Source organism: Thermobia domestica, chromosome 13, assembly GCF_964235325.1.
Source record: "Thermobia domestica chromosome 13, izTheDome1.hap1.1, whole genome shotgun sequence".
Classification (NCBI taxonomy): Eukaryota; Metazoa; Arthropoda; class Insecta; order Zygentoma; family Lepismatidae; genus Thermobia; species Thermobia domestica.
In genome coordinates this window covers 38811516-38833103 of record NC_137466.1, presented here as the reverse complement: position 1 = coordinate 38833103, position 21588 = coordinate 38811516, and the positions used below count along the sequence as shown (strand labels likewise).

Below are 21588 nucleotides of genomic sequence, written 5' to 3'. Positions count from 1 at the left end.
TCCGACGAATATAATAATATAGATTTCTGTCAAGAATACCGCCGTGCACTCAAATAATTTTCCTTTCTTCTGAATTGATGTAAATTATAACCTATGTAATCATTATTTAATGGCTTGTATTAAGAAGTAACGGCAGGTCTAAATGTAACCCACATCATAACGAATATTATTCCTGAGCTACCAACCTAAAACCATTGTGGAAAGTGTACCTTTAATCCCTCTCACCTGCATATGTATCCTATGACTTGACCAGTGTTTTTCCTTAATTTAAATCATTATACTCCTTACACCTGTGGAAGATCATCTCAAATCCGAACTATATATATACATACACAAAAGTGATCCTGGATAAATGAAAGGTCTCATGACGTGTCCCAGTGATGAACAAGTAACTTAAAATTATCTGATTAATAAATTTGTAAATGGACTGACTAAGAGGAGAAGCATCCTCTGGCGGAAAGTGATTTTCAAAATCCCTAGATGGGTATAAATGTCGCAGTATGTGAGTGCAGATATAAACTGCTAATAGTCACAAACTAAATATAGTTGATGAATGGTTTTATAAACCAATAGTTATATATATATATAGATATATATATAAACACAAACTAAGTTAAATGGAGCGAAATATTTCGGACGCTACGAGTAGTGCGCGATTTGTGATTTGAACGCTCGGAATTATTAATATTTTATTGCTCAATGTGAAGTAGAGACTCATAAGTTCTATTACACCCAAAAGTTTTTTTTCTTTTCTTTTTCTTTGTCCATTTTTGCGTGTCTTCTTTGCGTATGTCGCAAATCATAATTTCGCTTTAGCATGCCTAAGATATAATATATGTAATTATTTTTTTCTTTTCTTTCCATTTGTCAATATGATCAAATGTATAGAGACTTACTAAAGTATAACCCTATGTATTCTATTGATATATAACCAAGAACTTGTGCTTTTAATATTTTTTTTTATAATTATTTTTTTTCACTATGAATGTAATAAACTATTTGTACCTTTGTAGTTAGTTGGTTTCCTTTAAACAGGTGTCACGTCAGAAGGGCCCGGACAAAAGGGCGAGGACAAAGAGGCCCGAGTCAAAACGGCCCCGCGTCAAAAGGGCCCCGGTTATAAGGGCCCGAGTCAAAAGGGCCCCACGTCCAAAAAGCCCCGCGTCAAAAGGGCCCGGGTCAAAAGGGCCCCGATCATAAGGGCCCCGCGTCAAAAGGGCCCGGTCATAAGGGCCTGAGTCAAAAGGGCCCCGCGACAAAAGGGCCCGAGTCAAAAGGGCCCCGCGTCAAAAGAACCCCGGTTATAAGGGCCCGAGTCAAAACGGCCCTGCGTCAAAAAGGCCCCGGTCATAAGGGCCCGAGTCAAAAGGGCCCTGCGTCCAAAGATGCCGGGTCAAAAGGGTCCCCGGCCAAAGGGCGCGAGTCAAAAAGGCCCTGAGCCAAAAGGGGCCCCGAGTCAAAAGGACCCTGCGATCAAAGGGCCCCACATCAAAAAAGCCTGAGATATAGCGTTTTATTAGATTAAAAGTATTCAGTGGACACCACCTGCTTTGTGTTGAAAGAACGTACATGTATATCTGTATACAGTGTTAGTCAAAGTTATTACAACAGCCCAGTTACGATTCATGTGAACAGAGAAAAGTGTTGCAGGTAGGTATTGATCAGTGCTGTCATGGTGCGGGTGAGCGGGGCAACGACCCTGGCTGCCGAAGTAAGGTGGCGCAAAATTCGGGAGTAAGAAATAAAGGGAAAGAAGGAAAGAAAGAGAAAGAGGAAAAAATACTTGGAATATTTTAGATCAATAGCAGATTGTGTTACTTGTGTTAGGAAAATCTATGTACACCCAACAACAAAAGTCTCTCCACCCTAAGTGCTCTAATTCCATAACTTGGGGTCCAGGTAATTTGCAGTTGATAGAACGCCTGGACAGATGCAACCCAATTTACACGTAACTTTTCTCGGCACACAACAGTTGGTAGCACTGAATCCAGTCTTTATGCAAGTAAAATTGTGAGTAGATGACGCACGAAACATTTCTCCATTCTGAGATGAACCTCTCTGGTTCAGAGCGTGTTGTCCAATGAACATCATATGTTAATCTTAATATTGTTGTGTATGTAATGTATTATTTCACTATATACTGTATATTCAAAGAAATAAAAACACTGATCACACATAAATCAGAAAATGCTTGAAAGTAGACGAAAATATCAAATCTAGAACAACTGCTGGAAATAAGTTAGTAAATGATTGCCTTCATTGAGAGACCTTCTCCAATTCTCCTCATTCCAATATTTTTTTCTTTCTGGAGGAGAGAAAATCTTGGTTGTCACACTGAGTATGTATTGAAATTGAAATTGAAACATTTGAAAAAGTTAGAAAATGACCGGGTCCGCCGAATATAAGTTCAATGCGTTAAAAACTTACCCACCTCGTCACTTCATCTTCCGCCTAAACTATTAGCTAGTTAAAAGCATTGCATGTAAGACTATACACAAAATACCCGTACTAATACTCGTATAAGGATGTGTTCCTTATGAATGTCACAATGACTTACTCGAGGTTTCCTTCTTTAACTCAAAAACAAGTGATATACACCTTCGTCAATGAGGAAAATATCGCGAAGCGTTCTTCAAGATGAGGCTACCTCATTGTTTTTAACTGGTCCCGATTTATATTACTGCAATTCTTCCTCACCGTGACTTCTAATTTGTAAAGAAGAAAAACCGGCAGACATTATTTTCGCATTCTTTGAATTGCATCAACACGTGTAGAAATAGTGTGTGCTATGTTTATGTAACATAGCTACTAGTTTATTTTCTTATCTTTGTATCAAGTGTGAAAGCAGAGAACTGCCATTTCAGTGACTCGGGTTCGAATCCCAGCGTGACAGTTATTTTTTCTTTATTCGAAGGTATTGTTTATGTAATTGATATTGTAATTCTGTTGTTATTATTGTTATTATTATTATTATTATTATTATTATTTATTTATTATTATTATTATATTATTATATTATTATTATTATTTTGCGTATAACTGTATGAATTTCGATGGCAACTGTCGCCGAATATTAAAAAGTGAATATGATAGAACTATGAAATAAAGTAAAGAGATGCGCGTAATTTTATCATAAAATTATATGGCGCAACGAATTTTATCTTATCGTAAACGGTTATCGTCGAATATACACGGTTAAAGGAGCACTCTGTTGATCAAATTAATAGAAGTTGCTAGACAAGTATTGACCACCGGCAGAAAAAAATACAGAGTAACTGCAAGTCGAGTACGTACTATTGTACAGGAGTATACTCAAAGACCTTTAGAGAAATATCTTCGTGGCTTGGTTCACAATTTTAATTTGAAATCCACGCAAGCAGTTTGAGACAAATGTCAATCGTATTTGGCATTTGGAAAGTTAAGCAAAAATGATAATAAACTTATGTCCAATATAAGTTGGAAGAATTTCAAAACATTAAAGTAGCCAGAATTTTTCAATGTAAGTTCACATACTTTATATATCTGCGACTTGGGACTAAAAGGGCTAATGTCAACACGAAGTAGTTTGGAGTATATATACTATTCATATTAACATTTGCTTTTCTTGCAAAAGAAAATATCCATTTATAGGCGTTAAAATTTGACGAACATCTCATTTTTTTTTTGCCAACAAGTGACACTGGCCTTTTTAGACCCAATTTAATCGACAGGATATGAAGATTTTTTTTCTAAGGATTCATGTTAAGTAAGTACTTTTCAAATATAATAAATGTAATATGTTTATCTCAAAAATACTTTTTGTTAGTAATGTCTTTTTTCACTCTTTTTATCTTACTGTAAGGCTTTATGCAAGATTGGTACTTCTAAAATATAATGATCATAGTGTAATGTTAATCAAAGTCAAGTTGTTCAAAAAATATACTGTAATGTAAAATAATTATATACGTATAAAATCTGATCAGATGCAACAGAAAATACAAACAAATGCTATTTGTTTGTAATGTTTGTCATTTGTCTTTCAGCTGTTTTTAAATCCTTATTATAAGGCTTCGTGTTAGGTTAGCACCGATAATATATAATAAGAATAATGTAATGTTCACCGAAGTCAAGTTGTTAATATTATATATATCTATATATATAATTTGATGAGATTTAGTGGAGAAAATATATATAATAGTTTTTGTTTATAATATACTTCTTGTTTCATTATTTTTTATTTGATTCCATGTCAGTAAGGCCTAGACAAAGAACGACGTGTACAGAAGGGGTCGTCCTCAATGCAATATCGTATATCAGTGGCTCCCAATCATGTTTACCTGGCACCCTCAATGCAAGCCCTTAATACTTCACACATTTCTTACCGCTTGTTGGCTACACGTACTTTTTCTGATCTTTTACCTGATTTTAGATACACCATTGAATTTTCAATTCGATAATAATAATAATAATAATAATAATAATAATAATAATAATAATAATAATAATAATCTCAATATATTTATATTTCCTCTAGCAAGACTTCTGAATACCTTTGTAGTCCAATATTATTATTTACCAGCTGTATTCCTAATTAAACCACAGTTCGTATTCAAAAAATATTTTGCATTCCTACTTTTAATTTAACATATCTCTTATATCATTCGTAATATTTCTAATTAAGAATGTAGTTTATTTCTGTCAGTAGCTTCTGCACTTCTGTTCTTCGAAATAACATCCCATCAATGTGGGTTTTCATCGCTCCAATAGTGATAATTTTTTCGGTTCACCAGACCATATAAGGTAAATATCACTTCATCAAAGAATACCGGAGGGAGGGGCACGGTGGTTCAGTGGTAGAACGCTTAGTTCTGGTGTGTAGGACTACTGGTTCGATTCCCGACCAAGTAAGGTTGTGGTGGACAATATTGTATAGGTGAGTTTTCCCGGGGTACCCTCGTTTCCTTTTGATTTCACCCGTTCTTTCATCATCATTCACTTGCTTTAAACATCGTCATCCTAAAGGGCACAATGTGGGACGTTAAACTGACAGTCTGAAAGTTACCAGAGAATACCATGTCATTTACGACAATATTGCTGTCATCGATATTTCCTATCATTACTTCGCAAAACTCAATGCGGTGATCAAAGTCGTCTTCCGTTATTTCATGCACTAAACGCATTCTCCTAGGGTTTCAATTTATACCGCCTTATGCAGAGTCGTTTTGACGTATGATTAGCGTCATACTAAAGGTTTGACTACTGCAATTAACATATGTTAATCGAACTCTTTAGTATGGTACTAATCATACTTCAGAATGACTTTACATAAAGAGCATAGTGTACAAAAATTCATTGCGCTGAACTCTGGGAAACACCTAGCTTGTTAGCAACTCTGGTTATCAATGAATGCGGAATTTCCACAAAAGATTGTAAATTAAAAGAAACTACCAAATTGCTACATTGTTTCGGCCTTCCTGATCGCATGCGGTACCTTTCTGCAAAACATTTAATGGTCTCTTAGGCACTTGACTTCGAAATTGGGTTATGGTCGGAAAATGTAGCATTAAATAACTGTTGTACCTCTGTATATGATCTCTTCCTATCCTATAACCGGTGTCACGTCAGAAGGGCCCGAACAAAAGGGCGAGGACAGAAAGGCATTAGTCAAAAGGGTTCCAGTCATAAGGGCCTGAGTCAAAAGGACCCTGGTCAAAAGGGCCCCCTAACAAAAAGGCCCCATGTCAAGAAATCTGAGATATAGCCTGCAAAACTTCAGAAGTATAAAAATACTTATTAGATGAAAAATATTACGTGGACATACCTGTTTATTTGTGTTGAAAGAACATACATGTGGAAAAAATATAGGGTTAGTAAAAATGTTACGACAGACCAGTAATAACGATACGCATGGACGGAGGTAAAGTAAATATTGCAGATGGTGGATTCTGCGATATTTGATATCACTCAATATCTTTTGAATGGAAAGAGGTGGGTTTGACACATCAATTTAGGCTAGAATGTTCCCACGGATGAGAAGAAGAACTCATTCTTTAAAATCTATCTTCATTCGTTTGCGAGATAGGGTGCTACGTTTGACATTTGTATCTAGTAGACCAAAGTATCTGGACAGGCAAAGAGACACGTAGACGTAGAAAAGAAAAGGTTGCAGGTTGATGCGAAAACTACACTGAGTGAGGGCGTGGACATAATGACAGCCATCCTAGATTCGCCATATTGGATATCACATAATATTTTTAAATGGAAAGGAGTATGTTTAGCACATCAATTTAGGATTGAATTTTCCTACAAACGAGAATATGATTCATTCTTTACCAATTCTCATTCTTTTCCGAGGAAAGTGTGCTATGTTAGACATTAGTGTGTAGTAGACAAAAGTATCAGGACAATAAAATAATAATGTGGCGGAGGAAAAGCAAATGTTGCAAGTGTGTGTTGTTGCAAAAACTACATTGAATGGGGATGTGGACACTGTTGATCACATAAATATTCAGATATTATTTTAAAAAACTACTATAAAATGTCCTCTAAAATTATTTTATTCCTCCAAGTTAATACAGTTAGTATTTAATAGCAAACACACAATGATTTATAACTTTCCTTAAGCATTTCTGCATCGTTGTTACAATTTTCTTGGTGTAGTGTGGGGAAATATTGTTCCAATCTGTATGTAATGCTTTTTTCAAACCTTCTTTCACCGTAACTCGTATATATTGACCTTATGTTGCAATTCGCTCCAAAGATTCTCAATGGGATTAAAGCCGGTACTGTGTAGTGGGGTTAGCGAACTTTTGGGCAGTTTTAAAGCAATCAATCTTTTCTTTACAACATATACTTTGTTTGGGATCAATATCTTGATAAAATTAGAAGTCCTTCTAAGAACGTTAAGATATATATTTCTTCTGTATTTTAAAGCAGGCTGGAAGTTCTTGACATTTATTTCTGTATTTACTTGTCGAAACACTATTATTCTACCATCATATTCATGCAGGTTTAACTTAAATTCGCCGATAAAAACATTCCCACCAGTTTTTGAGTTTATTTTCAAAAGCTCTAGAAAATTTAAGTATCTTATATTTCTTAATTTGGGTATACATGGTTTCTTTCTAGCAATTCTACCATTATATCCTTCCCGTATTAACTCTGCATGGTACAACACACTGACCAGAAGAAACATCGTTATCACCCACTACTATTTGAACGACGTTGTTGAGCTCTACCAAATATTCGAAACTGCACATTAAAGCATTCTATTGCTTTATAGTCGTAAAGTAACAATTAATCACAAATATACTTACTATTAAAATATGTTATACATACGTGGTAACTTCTCAATATTTTACAAACGTAAGCAAACGAACAGAAACGTTAAGAACACAATGAAGTACTATTTATTAGTTACCTGTCTAAATACTTCTTCTACTAGAAACAAATGTCAAACTTAGCACACACTATCGCGTAAATGAATAGAGATCGGTCAAAAGTCGACTCAGTAAGGAATGCGCAAGAGACGAGTCGAGACAGAATTTTGCTGAGAATATCCGAGTCGAGACAGCTCTTCCAATAGAAAAATGCACATTTTTCGAGTCGAGACATCACATTTACAGTACATTTTTGAGACGAGACAGCCTCAAATCTTGTCTCGTGCGCATCCCTAATTCAGATTATCGTTTGTAGCCAGATTCTAGCCTAAATTTATGTGACACAAGTACCTTTGTCTATTTGAAAATATTTTATGGTATATAATATGCGGAATTCAAGTTGGGTACCATGATCATTTAACGCAGTTTTAACACCAATACCAACCTGTAACATTTACTTTTCCTTTGTCCATTTGTCTCTTTGTTACTGCCCTGTCATGATACTTTTTTTTCTATTAGATACATATGTCACCCTGTCTCATAAACAAATGGTAATGTGTCAAAAATGAGTTCACCTTCACATTTGTGGAAATATAAAGCCTAAACTGAAGTGTAAGATCATAGCCTTTTCCATTAAAAAATTGACGATCCGCAATATAGTGTAATTCAAAATGGCTTCCACGGTGACCACACTCCAAGCCAATGCAGTTTTTGCAATAACACCAATTGCAACATTTGATTTTCCCCCGTCCACGCGTGTCGTTATTATTGTTCTGTCCCAATACTTTTGACTAACCCTGTATGGAGATGCACATGTATGTTCTTACACCAAAATTAAAGAAACGTTTTCAAGATAATATTATTCATATAATACGTATTTTTCTACTTTGGTTCAGGGGCAGAAATTGAATTGTAGAACTAAGGGAACAGTCATTAATAGATAGTCTGATTGGGCTAGGTCTCGAGAATACAAACTTAGAGATATGATATGATATGATTTTCACTTTAGCATCCCTTTCAGCAGCGAGGCTGTATGAGATGTGGACCTACTGATTAACGTGGAATTCGAACCACATGAGAACCCGCCGGGAATCGAACCGGGGTCTTCCACGTCTACAAACTCAGAGAGACGCGGTTGAAAGCAAACTTTCATCGAGAAACAACTTAAGCGATAGGGATTGTTGCAGAACAAACAGCAACCAAACAAAATTAAGATCACCATTCAAGTTTCCTTTTTGTCTCTAATAACCACTGATATTCTCCCTTCTATTAGACAATCACTTCTACTTACTAAGGTGGCACTATCCACTCGTGCATCTTTGATTTCCACTTCTGTTTTGATTTCAGGCTTTCTGGCCGTGGAACTATTTCTACCCGGGCTCTTTCCACTCAAGCCCTTTTTCGCGGGACCCTTTTGACATGAGGCTCTTTTGACTCGGGCCCTTTTCTCGCGGGGCCGTTTTGAGGGAGAGGCCCTTTAGACTCAAGCCCTTTGTTGCGGTGCCCTTTTGACCCGGGCCCTTTTCTCGCAGGGTCCTTTTGACCCGGGCAGTTTTGACGCAAGGCCCTTTTGACGCGGGGCCCTTTTCACCCGGGCCCTTTTGACCGGGGCCCTTTTGACGCAGGGCCCTTTTGACCCGGGCTCTTTTGACGCGGGGCCGTTTTGACTCGGGCCTTTCTGTCCTCGCCCTTTTGTCCGGGCCCTTCTGACATGGAATCCTTTAAACATATATACACTGTCCTGAGTGAGTGAGCGAGTGAATGCATGATAGATTTAATTTAAGTAATTTTAGTAATATCATTTGTCATATTAACGTCTATAATATATGTGTCATGTTTTAATATATGTGTTAAGGTAAATAACCTAGGTCATGAAGGACCGCTACTAACGGTTTAAATCGGCTCTAGGAGTGAGACGAAGATAGCAGGATGAGCCTAAATACGACGTCTTTCTTCCATGAAGTTGAAACCCTTATTGATACGATACATAAATTTATATTGAGTTTATAACTTTAATTTTTTTTCTTTGGCTAATTCATATGTGTGGTCGATCCTAGAGATACTGGATGGTTATCAATCATCGTTTGGAATAACTTTACAAAGAATAATTTCGATTTTCTCCTTTCCTGGTCTAGGTCTGGGCAACCCCTCGAACGTGGTGCCTGGAGCTAGGTCGGGGTGGTATGGAGGAACATGTGTCTATTCCGAAGCATTCTAAAATTGATTAGTCGTTAATAACGCTTAACATGATTCATCTTTCAACGACTCTCCCGACTTCTTACTATATTCCCGGGAATTATCCAGTAATCTATTTCTTATTAAAATACTCTATTTGTTTTTTTCTTTTTCCTCCCTTTTCCTACCTCCTTCTTTTACCCTTCTACTTCCTTCTTTTTCTTTTCTATTTCTGAATGAAAGAAAACGGAGTCATGACTGAGAGTAATCGCTATTGGCACGGTCAATAAGTTGTTTCGATGAGTTTCTTCGGAAGTCCGATATGGGATAATTAACCATGAGATGAGTATGCATTGAGGGACGAACAATAACAAGAAAGTTTATTGAATTTTACTTTATTGGAAAATAATCATGATTTCAATTAGTAGGTGATGTTTCGTAATCGCCCTCGTTAAAAAATTAATTTTAGCGACTCCTCTACACTACATGCAGTTCTTCTTCGTTAACTACTACAGTTTTTTTTGTTTCTTTTTTTCCGTTTTCTTTCATTGAAAAAAGGGATATTTTTACCCAAAAATCCCGTTTTTCCTCATTTTTCCGCCTTAGATACATGATGGAGACAAGTGAATGGTACCGCCTGAAAGGCAGTTCTATTCTGAAGAGAACGATGGGCGAAACATGACCCTAGGGTAATTAGGGATTTCTCAGGGAATGTTTAAAAACTTCCCTCTGTATACGGGAATATGGGACACTGTCGGTATATTTTTTTTTGGCGGGCTTACTTTTGCACCTGGAAAATTGCAATTGTGCATAAACATTCAGCCCACCGAGTAGTATTTACCAGTTTTTTTAAAGATCTCTGCGTTAAAATAGGAAGGTTCAGGGGGGCTAAAAGTTGAAAAAAGAATATTTAGACCCAACAATCCTGTTTTTCCTCATTTTCCCGTCTTAGATACATGATGGAGACACGTAAATCATACCGCCTGAAAGGCAGTTCTATTCTAAAGAGAATGATGGGCGAAACATGACCCTAGGGTACTTAGGGATGTCTCAGGAAATTTTTTACTTGAGATCATGGTGTTTTACGGTAATTTGGGACATGGTGGGAATTCCTGATAAAATTTCTCTCGCCCTTGGTATTCAAGATAGAAACCTGAAATTTGGCACACACATTCAGTATACCAAGCACTATTTATTAGATTTTTTTAGATGGCTACGTTCATACAGGGCCGCTCCCTCCAAAATTTTCCCTTTGACATCATTTTTCCCGCTCCTGGTATATGGTATGAGCATGCAAGTAGTATCATTTGAAAGCCAGCTCCATTCTGAAGAGAATGAGGTATGATCCATGATCCTAGGGTAAATAGTGACGATGCAGTAGCTGCTTGACTGAAAGTTAAAAAAATAGCCCAAAAAACCGGGTACCGGAAAGAGTTAACAGTGACAATTCTGATGCCGTGTGCCGCAGAACGGAGGGAGAGGAGGAGCTATATACAGTAATGATCGAAAATGACCAGTATTAGTGTGTAATCCATACTTTTTGGGATCATTCAGATGAACAGTGACATTTCCGATCCGGTTTAAATCCAAAATTAGCCCCGCCACTTGGAGGAGGAAAAGATATATATATATATATATATATATATATATATATATATATATATATATATATATATATATATATATATATATATATATATAAATGTTCGAAAATGGCCACTATCAGTGTCGAATTTAGTTTTCTGGGTCGCTTAGATGAACAGTGATATTTTCGATCCCGTTTAAATTAAATTCACACCCGAAACTTGGGAGAGGGGTAGGAAAAGATATTTAAAAATGATCGAAAATAACCAATACTTGTATTAGTGCTGAATCTACATTTTTTGGGTCGCTGAGATGAACAGTTACTCTTCCGATGCCATTGACTGCAACATGGAGGGGAGGAAATCTATCTATCTATCTATATGGTCGAAAATGACCGATATTAGTGTCGAATCTATAGTTTTCGGGGTCGCCGAGATGATCAATGATCTATCCGATGCCGTTTAAATCGATACCATTGAAAACGAAAACGACATATTTTACGGGTACTAAACATCAGATACGGAGTTGTGCATTTAAATTTTCATTTCAACTCAGCGAAGCGGGTAATATATGCTAGTATATTATATGGCAGATATTTTCATACGGTTCTCTGTAAGAAAAACACAATAATTTATAATTATTTATCATAAGAAAGGTAAAATATATTTAGGAGTGTTGGTCCATCTCATAAAATTTCTAATCATTTTTAAAGATTGCTACTTCAAATCATAGTAACATACAAAATTACCACGGTCTCACAATATATGAAATACAGCATAAACATTTTGAAAGAAAAAATATTAATAATAAATCTAATCAAAACAAAATTACTTTTGAATATATACGTAGAGACTAAGTGAAGACATAGCTCACAGCCTGAACCTGAGTCCAAATTTAACTCAATCGTGATTGAAATTGACATAGAGATGTAACGGTTTACGTTGAATATAACAACACCTTACCATTAAAGTCGTCTTAGATTTTTCTCTAATCCAGAAAAGCAGGTGGGTTTTCATGATTAAGAGATGATTAAGCGGGGGACAAATATAGGGCATGAAAATCGGGTGGTACCCGCTAAAATCGGGTAATATGGCAATTCTAATATGAACAAAAGTACCCAAATAATGTGAGTTGAGTTGATTTAGAGTTTTACGTCCCGTTCAGCAGCGAGGCTATATGAGACGTGGACCTACTGATTAATGTGGAATCCGAACCACATGAGCTCCCGCCGGGAATCGAACCCGGATCTCCCACACCCGAATAATATGAAATGATCCCTGAATTCAAGGATTGGTTGCCCCCTGTTGACAAGATGTGAGTAGAACATATTATTTAGTTTACATCTCGAACTTCATAAAACAATGTTTGTAGACAGCGGTTTTTCTAAAAGCGACTTTTCACCCAAAATTGGATTCATTTTACCTCTGGATTAGCGTCTTTTTGTGCCAACCTTTTGGCAACATTGCACAGTACAGGGCACCGTTGTAATAGCATGAATATTCCGTCCGGTGGAGAGTTTGATTGTGTGTAGTTGTGGTAACACTATAGCACAATGGGTTGTATTCATTCCACGAACTTTGATAAAACATTCGGGTCAAAGTTAGTGTGTTGAATATGACAACCTTCCCATACTCGAGAAACCACAATTCACGAATGTGTTGTATGACATAATAATGCAGAAATACAATGTATCAAATATAAAAGTTTTAGAGAAGAAAGTAGAACAGGTGACCACTCTTGAGTACCAGAGAAGTACTATTAGTATAAACGTAAAGCACGGACGAAAAAATAAAACCAAGAATAGGAAAGGCGAGAAAAGTATTAAGGAAAAAGAAATGTCTATTTGGTAAAACGATTGATTAGTTAAAGAAAATACTTACAAAACATTGAAATGTGGATACCACGCAAAATTGAAGAAAAAGGGTTGGACTGTTTCTAAATATGGGTATGGAGAGGAATGGAGGTTATTAGTAGGATTGAACTAAAATATAATGAAGTACTAGAATAGAACAGAAGGAGAGATCATTTTTAGACATCGTTAAAAAGAGAAAGATAAACTCGTTGGAAAATAATCTAAAAAGGAATTTTATCATGAAGGACGTGTTATAATGTACGATGAAAGGAAAAAGAGTAAAGATTACAGAAATTGTCTTTTCTTAAAATGTTCTCATTACTTCGGTATAACTTCGTATATGGTTTAAGGATAAGACTTTGACATTAATTTGAATCCTCTATATATTTCCTTGAAAGCTTTATGTGTTACGTCCCACAATTATACCAGCTAGACTAAAGGAGACTGTTATAAGAAATGAATGAAATAGTGGGATGAAGAAAATCCAGGACACGGGAAAACCCCGAATAAACCCATACACAGGGTTTGTCCACCACAAAGCTCACTTGCCGCGAGCTAGGATCGCACCAAGGACTCCATTCACCAAAGGTGAACGCTCTACCACTGAGGCACTACGGTCTTCTATATTTCCTTGAGTTTTTGGGACGGAGAGAGGAACAGCTCATAAATAAATAGTTTTAAAATTTATCGTTATAACTACAAAATTATCTGTAATTGATTTGTTAAATATCAAGTAGTAAAAAAATAGTGTGCCTTTGCCGATGATATGGTGTTAGTGTCCCATACCTTTAGATATATGGTTTGCAGCGGGTCAGGGCTAATGTCATTTGGCAGCTGATAGTTAAAGTTAGTAGATGTGTCGGATTTCTTAGTATCAGATGTAAGGTCTTGTACCGTGATGATAAGTGAACTTTTCGCAAAACAGCAATTTTAAAAATTTTATTGCGACACAGGAGTAAATGTAGCGCAGGCCTGTGAAGAAATTTGACTGCACTGAAAAAATCCGTTATCCAGACAGCGGCATATTTTACAAATATACGAAATCTTTATGTTTACTACGGAAATCTTTAAAGAGCATAGCTCTCCATTATCCATATGTTATACGTATTGCCCTTTTCCCGCTTAGATGTTACGTCATGAAGCTGCAGGATGTCTGACACCCAACAGCTTTCCGTATATTACATACGTAATATGTATGTTACATACGTCAGCTATATGTTATATACGCACATGTTATGTGAGATCCTGACTGCGTATATACAGTTCTTTCGTTCGTACGGATAATACATTTATTTTCGGAACACTTAGCTACACGTAAAGTATGAATAGAGAATACGTTTTCAGATATACATTTGCTTTAGGATATTACGTTAAGTCCAAGAATTACAGGATTTACGCATGTAACCTAAGTTTTTACATAAACCAAATGCGTTTTTCTTTTTCAGTGTGTTTATGGACAAGATACGTTATCAACAGCCAAAAAAGTGGTTCAGTCACTTTTGTTCTGTAAAATTTCGATGTCAAATGTGGTCCTTGAAGTGGGCGACGAATATCTGGAAAGTGGATGATGCTATGACAAAAGCTGAGGAATTTCATCAATTATGCAGTCATGAAATTCCCATGATATAAACTTCCAAATCAAACAGTGTTAAATCTTTTGAAAAAAAAGTTGACTAGGAAAAGGCGTGAGACTCGATGTTTATGTGCCACAAAATCTGACTCAAATACATTTACTTGATGGAATATCTATCTGCAAACACTACTGAAACGTAACGAACTAAAGCCTCCTGTAAAGCTATTGATCACGAGCGAATAGTGGATAGCATACTACAACAATGTGCGAACAATATCGTTGTTGAGGCAAGGAGAAACTCTACTGTCTGTGGGAAAAGCTCCGCTAACACCCAGCAACTTTAATTTATATTGTACATGTGGTGGGATTGGAAGGATATATTGCAGTAGCATATTTAGTGGAGGCTATAGGGCCAAAATCCACGACCCCTCTTCGCTCAAAATAAATTTGTTAGTTTTTCCGCATAATCCCTCTTACCATTTCTAAGAATTCCATGGAGTTTCCATTTTCTTATGCTCTTTGATCAGAAGTATTTGTATTTGTCAAATTTCATTCCATGTAAGAACTGCTTTTTTTTAAAACTTCTTTCTTTCGTTCATTCCACTCTTCTGTTTCTTTTTCTTAATTATTACTTTCTTTCGTATCATACTTTCGACCGTTGTTAGTTTTGATTCAGGTCGGACGTCGTCAGTAACACCAAAACTAAGAGAAGCTGCCAGGCGAAACTGGTGTTCCATACCAACTTGCACGGATATCAACATAATGGGACTTTAGTTATTATAAGAAAGGAATATTTACATTGTTTAGTTATAAAGAAAGGTAAATGTTTGAATAAAAGAAAATCAAGAAGGGGAATAAGTAGCCCGGGAAATTATGTAGCCCAAGAGGATGTTTCCTTTCTCTTATATGAATAGAATAAAAGGTTAGATCCACTGCTAAATTTTTGTCTGTACCATATGACATAAGATTCACCAGTCTGCAGTTCTTCCCATTAAAACTGAAATCAGTATATTTCAGCTTCAACTTGTCTCAACATCTTTCAGGTAAAAACGTACACAGATAAAAGAGAATATTTCCAATTTTTTTCATATAATGAAATCAGTTAAATTGAAATGAGATTACAAATATTCAACACGTGTTTGCACAAGCCTCATTTCAGATTTGTCTGTGGAGGGGGGGGAGGTAAAATCCTCCATCGATATGAGTTTCATGGCTTTGCTAGTATATTAGTAAACAATCGATTAAAATATATTTAATTCTCAAACTCACGTAGGCTATTGTTCCCCCTGCTCCCCGTGTTGTGCATAGCCTCCCCGAAACAAAATCTTAAATACGCCAATGGCATCGTGTATCATGAGTTGCTGCTGTTGTTTGGAAAGATAAACAGTCTAGAATTGGGGCGAGAATATGAAATTATGGAGAACGAACTCAGCATTTGAAAAACAAAGAATGAATGAATCTGGACACAACAGAAACGATGTTCACACATTGGTATCGCCAGATACTTTATCAACCTGTCAGAAACTAAGAGAACTTGTGCAAAATTTTAATGTTTCTATCGTATAGCTTAGAGCTGGCATCATTAGATTATCGCTGATTTCTGTCCCTGCGGAACTTTGTGAATGATGTTCGGTTAGTTGTTAAAGATGCCAATGGGAAACATGTGCCACAGTTTTAGGACCAGAAATCATAGAAGTTCTAATGAGACAGGATTAAGGTGTTGTCGAAAGATAGGAGAAGGCCATCGATAAAAAAAAAAAAAATGTGCATATGCGGTTTCACAACGAATGGATTATCAATTTTGACTCCCAAGACTCAAAACTATTTACATAACCTACTATAAAGAAATTAAATAATTAAATTTGATTATATAAATGTGCCTAATTTTGTTCGCATGGTTAATATCACAGAGGAAAATAATATTTTCAAACCATCTTCATTAATAATATTTCCTATGGGCGTAGCCTCAATTAGATAAAATTGTACTGGACAAGGAAACATAATCGATTATTCGATCATTTAGATAACTGAATTCACTCTGTAATGCTTTAAATTAAATTGTAAACTTTTAATTTGTCGTATTCTTCGGATAAAAGTAAGGTTATAACTACATACCTTCCATGAAGCAAATAAAAGCACCTCTGAAGTAAGTTGTTAGATAACTAAAAATGACGTGAAATTCTAACTAAAGGATACATATTTACGAATTCACATATGCTGTTTTGCTTAACATGAAAATGTACAATGTAATACAAAGTGAATTAAAAGTGTTATTACGATCTGAGGTTAGTCATGACAATGATCTTATTTCTTAGAAGTTTGAATTTTTAAATCGTTTCACTTAAATACTTTTCACGGAGTTCAACGGTTCCTCCTGCTCTTGTGGTCGCGTCTCCATGTAGTCAGTAGCGGATCTTCTCCTTAGCCAGGGAGCGCCTAGACCTCCCAGTTTTTTGAGTGAGAAAAATTATTGAAGCTATTATTAATATATTTTTGAAAGATTATAATAAACTCATGATACACCTATCATAGTCTGGGTTCTGCCTACTTCTCCCTTCCGCCAGTTTTTACCTTCTAGATTCGCTACTGTGTTTTCGATTACAGATGGGACAGTATTGACGTTTGAACACATATATACAAAATTAGTTTGATACATATCCGCGGTCAAGTAAGTTTCTGGTGGACAACATCGTACCCATGGGTTTTCTCGGGGTACTCGTTTCCTTCCACATTCTCATTTTATCAATTCGTCTATGACCAATCGTTTGCTTTAATCATCGGTCTCCCTTAGCCTAAAATGTGCAAAGTTGTGGGACGTTAGACTAAAACATTCCATTTCATTTTAACTCAAATATCGTAGAAGAGAGAGAGATAGGTATATACATAAATAGATAAATATAAATTATAACTGTTGACATCTTAAAAAGGACCCATTCAATAATAGTGTAAAAATTAAAGCCCAAAAGATATCTTATTTTTATGTAAATGAGGTTAGGAAATATCTAGTTTATCTTTTAATCCAGCTAAGTGATGTTTGGACTACAGTCGCTTGACACTTTGGCGAAGTGTCATTGATTCCAAATTGCAAGTGAAACTTATTTTGTACCCGAGTAAACCATCTTGAATGACGAGTGAATTGTTGATATTTTTAAACAAAGTTTAATTCTGAAAAAAAAAAACATTTGAAATTAAGCTTGGGTATCTTGTTAGGTTAACACCTTTCTATTAAACGTTTTGGATTGTTTCCATGGTACGATATTTTACCTACTTCTTTAGTAATAGTAAATAAACCTATAGATTATACTTACATATATTACTTATGTTAATTTTCCATATAACTAAAGCTACAGTAGCAATATGCATGTACAGTATTCTTTAAAGTATAGTATAGTTAATTTATAATCTCGTATAATCACAAATTTCTAATTTAATAACACATAGTTTGTTGCAGGTGGTGTTTGCTCTCTACCTAGTGGAACGTATCAATAAGGGAGCAACTACTAAAACAGTTTTGATATCCTTCTATTGTTCAGTTACAAATAATGGAGAACTTACAAATTAATAAAGTAACAGCCGGAATATACAATGTAGAAAACATGAACAGCTCAATAATGGAATTTGCATTTGCTGTAATGTCTTTATGTTTAGTGCGGAGCACTAAGCAACTTCTCATAATAAACTGTTTACGTACGGATCAACAAATGACTTCGTTCCTTAAACATATACATACACAGTTAATTATACCAATCTATTATTCAGAAGAATGTATGTCAAATATCAATCGAAGTGCATCAGTAAATATGGATCAGTTAACTCCATTATATGTAGAAGACTATGCTCTTGTAATTGTAGCAGAATCTATTGAAGACTTTTTCTTAGCTCTTGGAACATACAAGAAAATAAGTTTCCATTCCAAACATAAGCTGATTTTATTCGTCTGCTACCTCAAGGAAATTTGCCAAGATGACCTTGATGCTATGTTTTCGAAGTTGTTTCTGTTCAATGTATATAGTATTAATGTATTGTTCAAAAGAGTATGTAATAGAATAAAAAGTCCAACGAATAAGTACGTCTACCTTGCAACATATAGTTTTTACGACAGGAAGAATACGTTAACTCCTAAAGCTAGTATTGAATTCAAATATCCATCAATATGTAACGATATAATTACATCATCACAGATTACAAACTTACAGGGTTTTCCACTTTATGTATCCTCTATAACTGAAAAATTCCCTTACGAATTTGAAATAATTTATAATAGAGATGGATTTTATACTTACCGTGGACCCATTGGTCTTATGTTTAGTGAACTTACATTTTACATGAACTTTACACCTGTTCATATAATGAAACATCAAACTTTAGATGGAGGTTTTCAGTTGCCAAATCAATCATGGACATCAGTTATGGGAGACATAATTAACGGAAAAGCTCATGTAGGGTTAGGACCATCAATAATAACATACGACAGGTCACAATTTGTAGAATTTGTGTCACCAATTTTGTTTGATAAAATTGTATTGGTTGTTAAAAAAGCAGATATTTTACCCCGTTATCATGCTTTATTCCTACCTTTCCATTTTTCATTATGGCTGAGTTTGGTTGCTGGGTTTATACTTGTAAGCGTCGCGGTAAGATTTATGCAAGTATTTTACGTTTTTAAAGATCCATCTTACAAAACAATGAATGACATTATATTTAAGCTGTACGGAATATTTTTGCAATTGTCAGTCACTAAACCTAAGTATGAGGTGATACAATTGATATTTTTAGTCTGGTCATATTTCACATTAGTAATTATTACTTTGTACCAAGCTAAGATTGTAAGTTTGCTGACTATTCCGAAATTTTATGCTGATATAAATACATTAGATGATGTTGTTAATTTACAATTAACAATCAAGGGTGGGATGAGAATGTATACTATGATAGATTCAATCTCGAATTCTAAAGCAATTGATATAACCTCTAAATATATTGTAGTTTCCAACTATACGGAAGGAGTACTTGATGTTATGAAAAACGGAAGTGAGGCACTGCTTTTTGGTCAGTTTTACGTGCGCCCTTTCTTATCCCAAATTTTCAATATGTGTTCATTCTGCAACTTGCCCTTTCACGTAGTTTCTGAGCCATTGGGAACTGTGATAAAGTCATTTGTTATACCGAAATGGTCTCCTTTCCGCGACAGAATGAATGTGCTCATAGGGAGAGCTGCTACCTCTGGATTACTGTCCAAATGGTCAAAGCATGATCCTTATAGTATAGTATGTAATGCTAAATGCGAATTTGATGATGATAAGATGGTAATATCGATTGAGCACTTAACACCAGTTTTTAACTTATTAATAATTGGATGCGTTTTGAGTTTTACTACTTTCCTTGTAGAAATTACGTTTCAAACTTACAAATGTTATTTCAGCTAGTTGATATTCAATAAAAAATAGTATTTGTAGGGAGTATTTGTAGTAAAATATTGGTAATAGTATTTCTCAAGGAATTTGAAGCTTAAAATATATACCTAAAATGATAATCATGCCTGTTGTGCTGTATGGTTGTGAAACATGGTTGCTTTACTCTGAGGGAAGACTGCAAACTGAAAGTATTTGAAAACAAGATCCTGAAACGAATATTCGGACACAAAAGGAACAGAAATGGGGAATTGCGGAAACTTCATAATTTATAGCGTTTACCAAACATTGTTAGGGACATCAAATCTAGAAGGCTCAGGAGGGCAGGTCATGTAGTCAGAATGCAAGGAAGTAGGAACGTGTTCAAAGTTTTAACTGGAAGTCAAATCGGAAAACGATCCTTAGGAAGATCTAGGTGTAATTGGAAGGACAATATTAAAATAGATATCGCAGGAATAGGAATATAAAGTAGAAACTGGATCCAGTTGGCTATGGATAGAAGTTTGTGAAGAGCTTTTGGAACACGGCGTTGAACCCGCGGGTTCCATATGCCATAGAGTTAGCTAGTTTGAGAGTAAACGGATTAGCATACTAAGATTTCATGTAACACACTATTTTAAAAATTTAAGGTCACTGTACAGTAGCTATAAATATAGCTGTACAATTAATAAATCTAACTCTATAAAAACAAACACTTTTCCATGGTTTATAAATGAACATAACAATGGATTGTAAGTTTGAAGTGGTATTTTTGTTTTAACTTCACTTAAAGAAAAATAAAAGTAACACATTACAATAGTAAATATATGTGACTCGTAAAACACAAGGTTAGGAAGAAGAATGTTCATAACACTTCAAGTTTGTTAATTCTTTCAGTTTAAAGTTTATTATTTTTATACTTTTAGCTTTTCCTGTTGTAGAGAGATGTGTCATAATGTAGTAAGATTGTAATCTTAAATGTAACAAAGAAGCATCAATTCATTAAAAAACTGTCATTAATTAAACTGTTATATACATCAATCGGTTTCACACTTTCATTATTTTATTCCATATCAACATATTCATAATTTATACTACATTATTGATTGAGCAGCAAATAGAGAGATCCTAGTGTGAAAAATTATTTGGAGATAACACCGTAAACAATTTAAAGATATTCCTTTCCTTCAACTATTGTAATTTGACATTTTAAGGCTTTATTCACTTTCAAAAAGAAAACAATGGCTCTTCAAATATGTATTGTTTAGTAAAGAAATCCAAAAAAAACTGTATCTGGAAAGATATATACGTATGTACTATTGAGGCGTATATATGTTGTTATTTTACAACATGTACTTATCTGTTCTGAGTGATTAAAACATTACAAACAATCATGTCTTGTGTATCTAGAAAAATAACCCCTTGATGTAGAGTGTAAGAGGTTTAGTTAAAGTATAAGTTACTTTTTTACTATTTGAAACTGAGTCTATTATTTGAAACTAAATTTGAACATTAATATCCACGCTCATATTAAAACAGAGAATGCTCCCTGTGACTCTAAGACTTTTACTAATATATTACTTATTTGTATATCTTAAATACCCAAGAACGAATATTAATTGAAGACAGAACATCCTGAGTGATCTACACTCAGGA

The 21588-nt window shown here is 35.1% G+C and overlaps 1 protein-coding gene across 4 annotated transcripts in view; it reads left to right on the top strand.

Annotated features, from left to right (window-relative positions):
• Window positions 1-21315, top strand: part of LOC145668109 (glutamate receptor ionotropic, delta-1-like) — a 43297-nt gene extending 21982 nt beyond the window's left edge. For 2 of the 4 annotated variants that reach the window (XM_081735644.1, XM_081735642.1), the window contains exon 2: window positions 17994-21315. In XM_081735644.1, coding sequence (XP_081591770.1) covers window positions 18085-19968 — 1884 coding nt within the window. In that variant the 5' untranslated portion in view covers window positions 17994-18084 and the 3' untranslated portion in view covers window positions 19969-21315. Of the gene's footprint in view, window positions 1-17983 lie in introns of all 4 variants that reach the window. The other 2 variants (XM_081735643.1, XM_081735641.1) reach the window with 1 other exon arrangement.
• The last annotated feature ends 273 nt before the right edge of the window (window positions 21316-21588 follow it).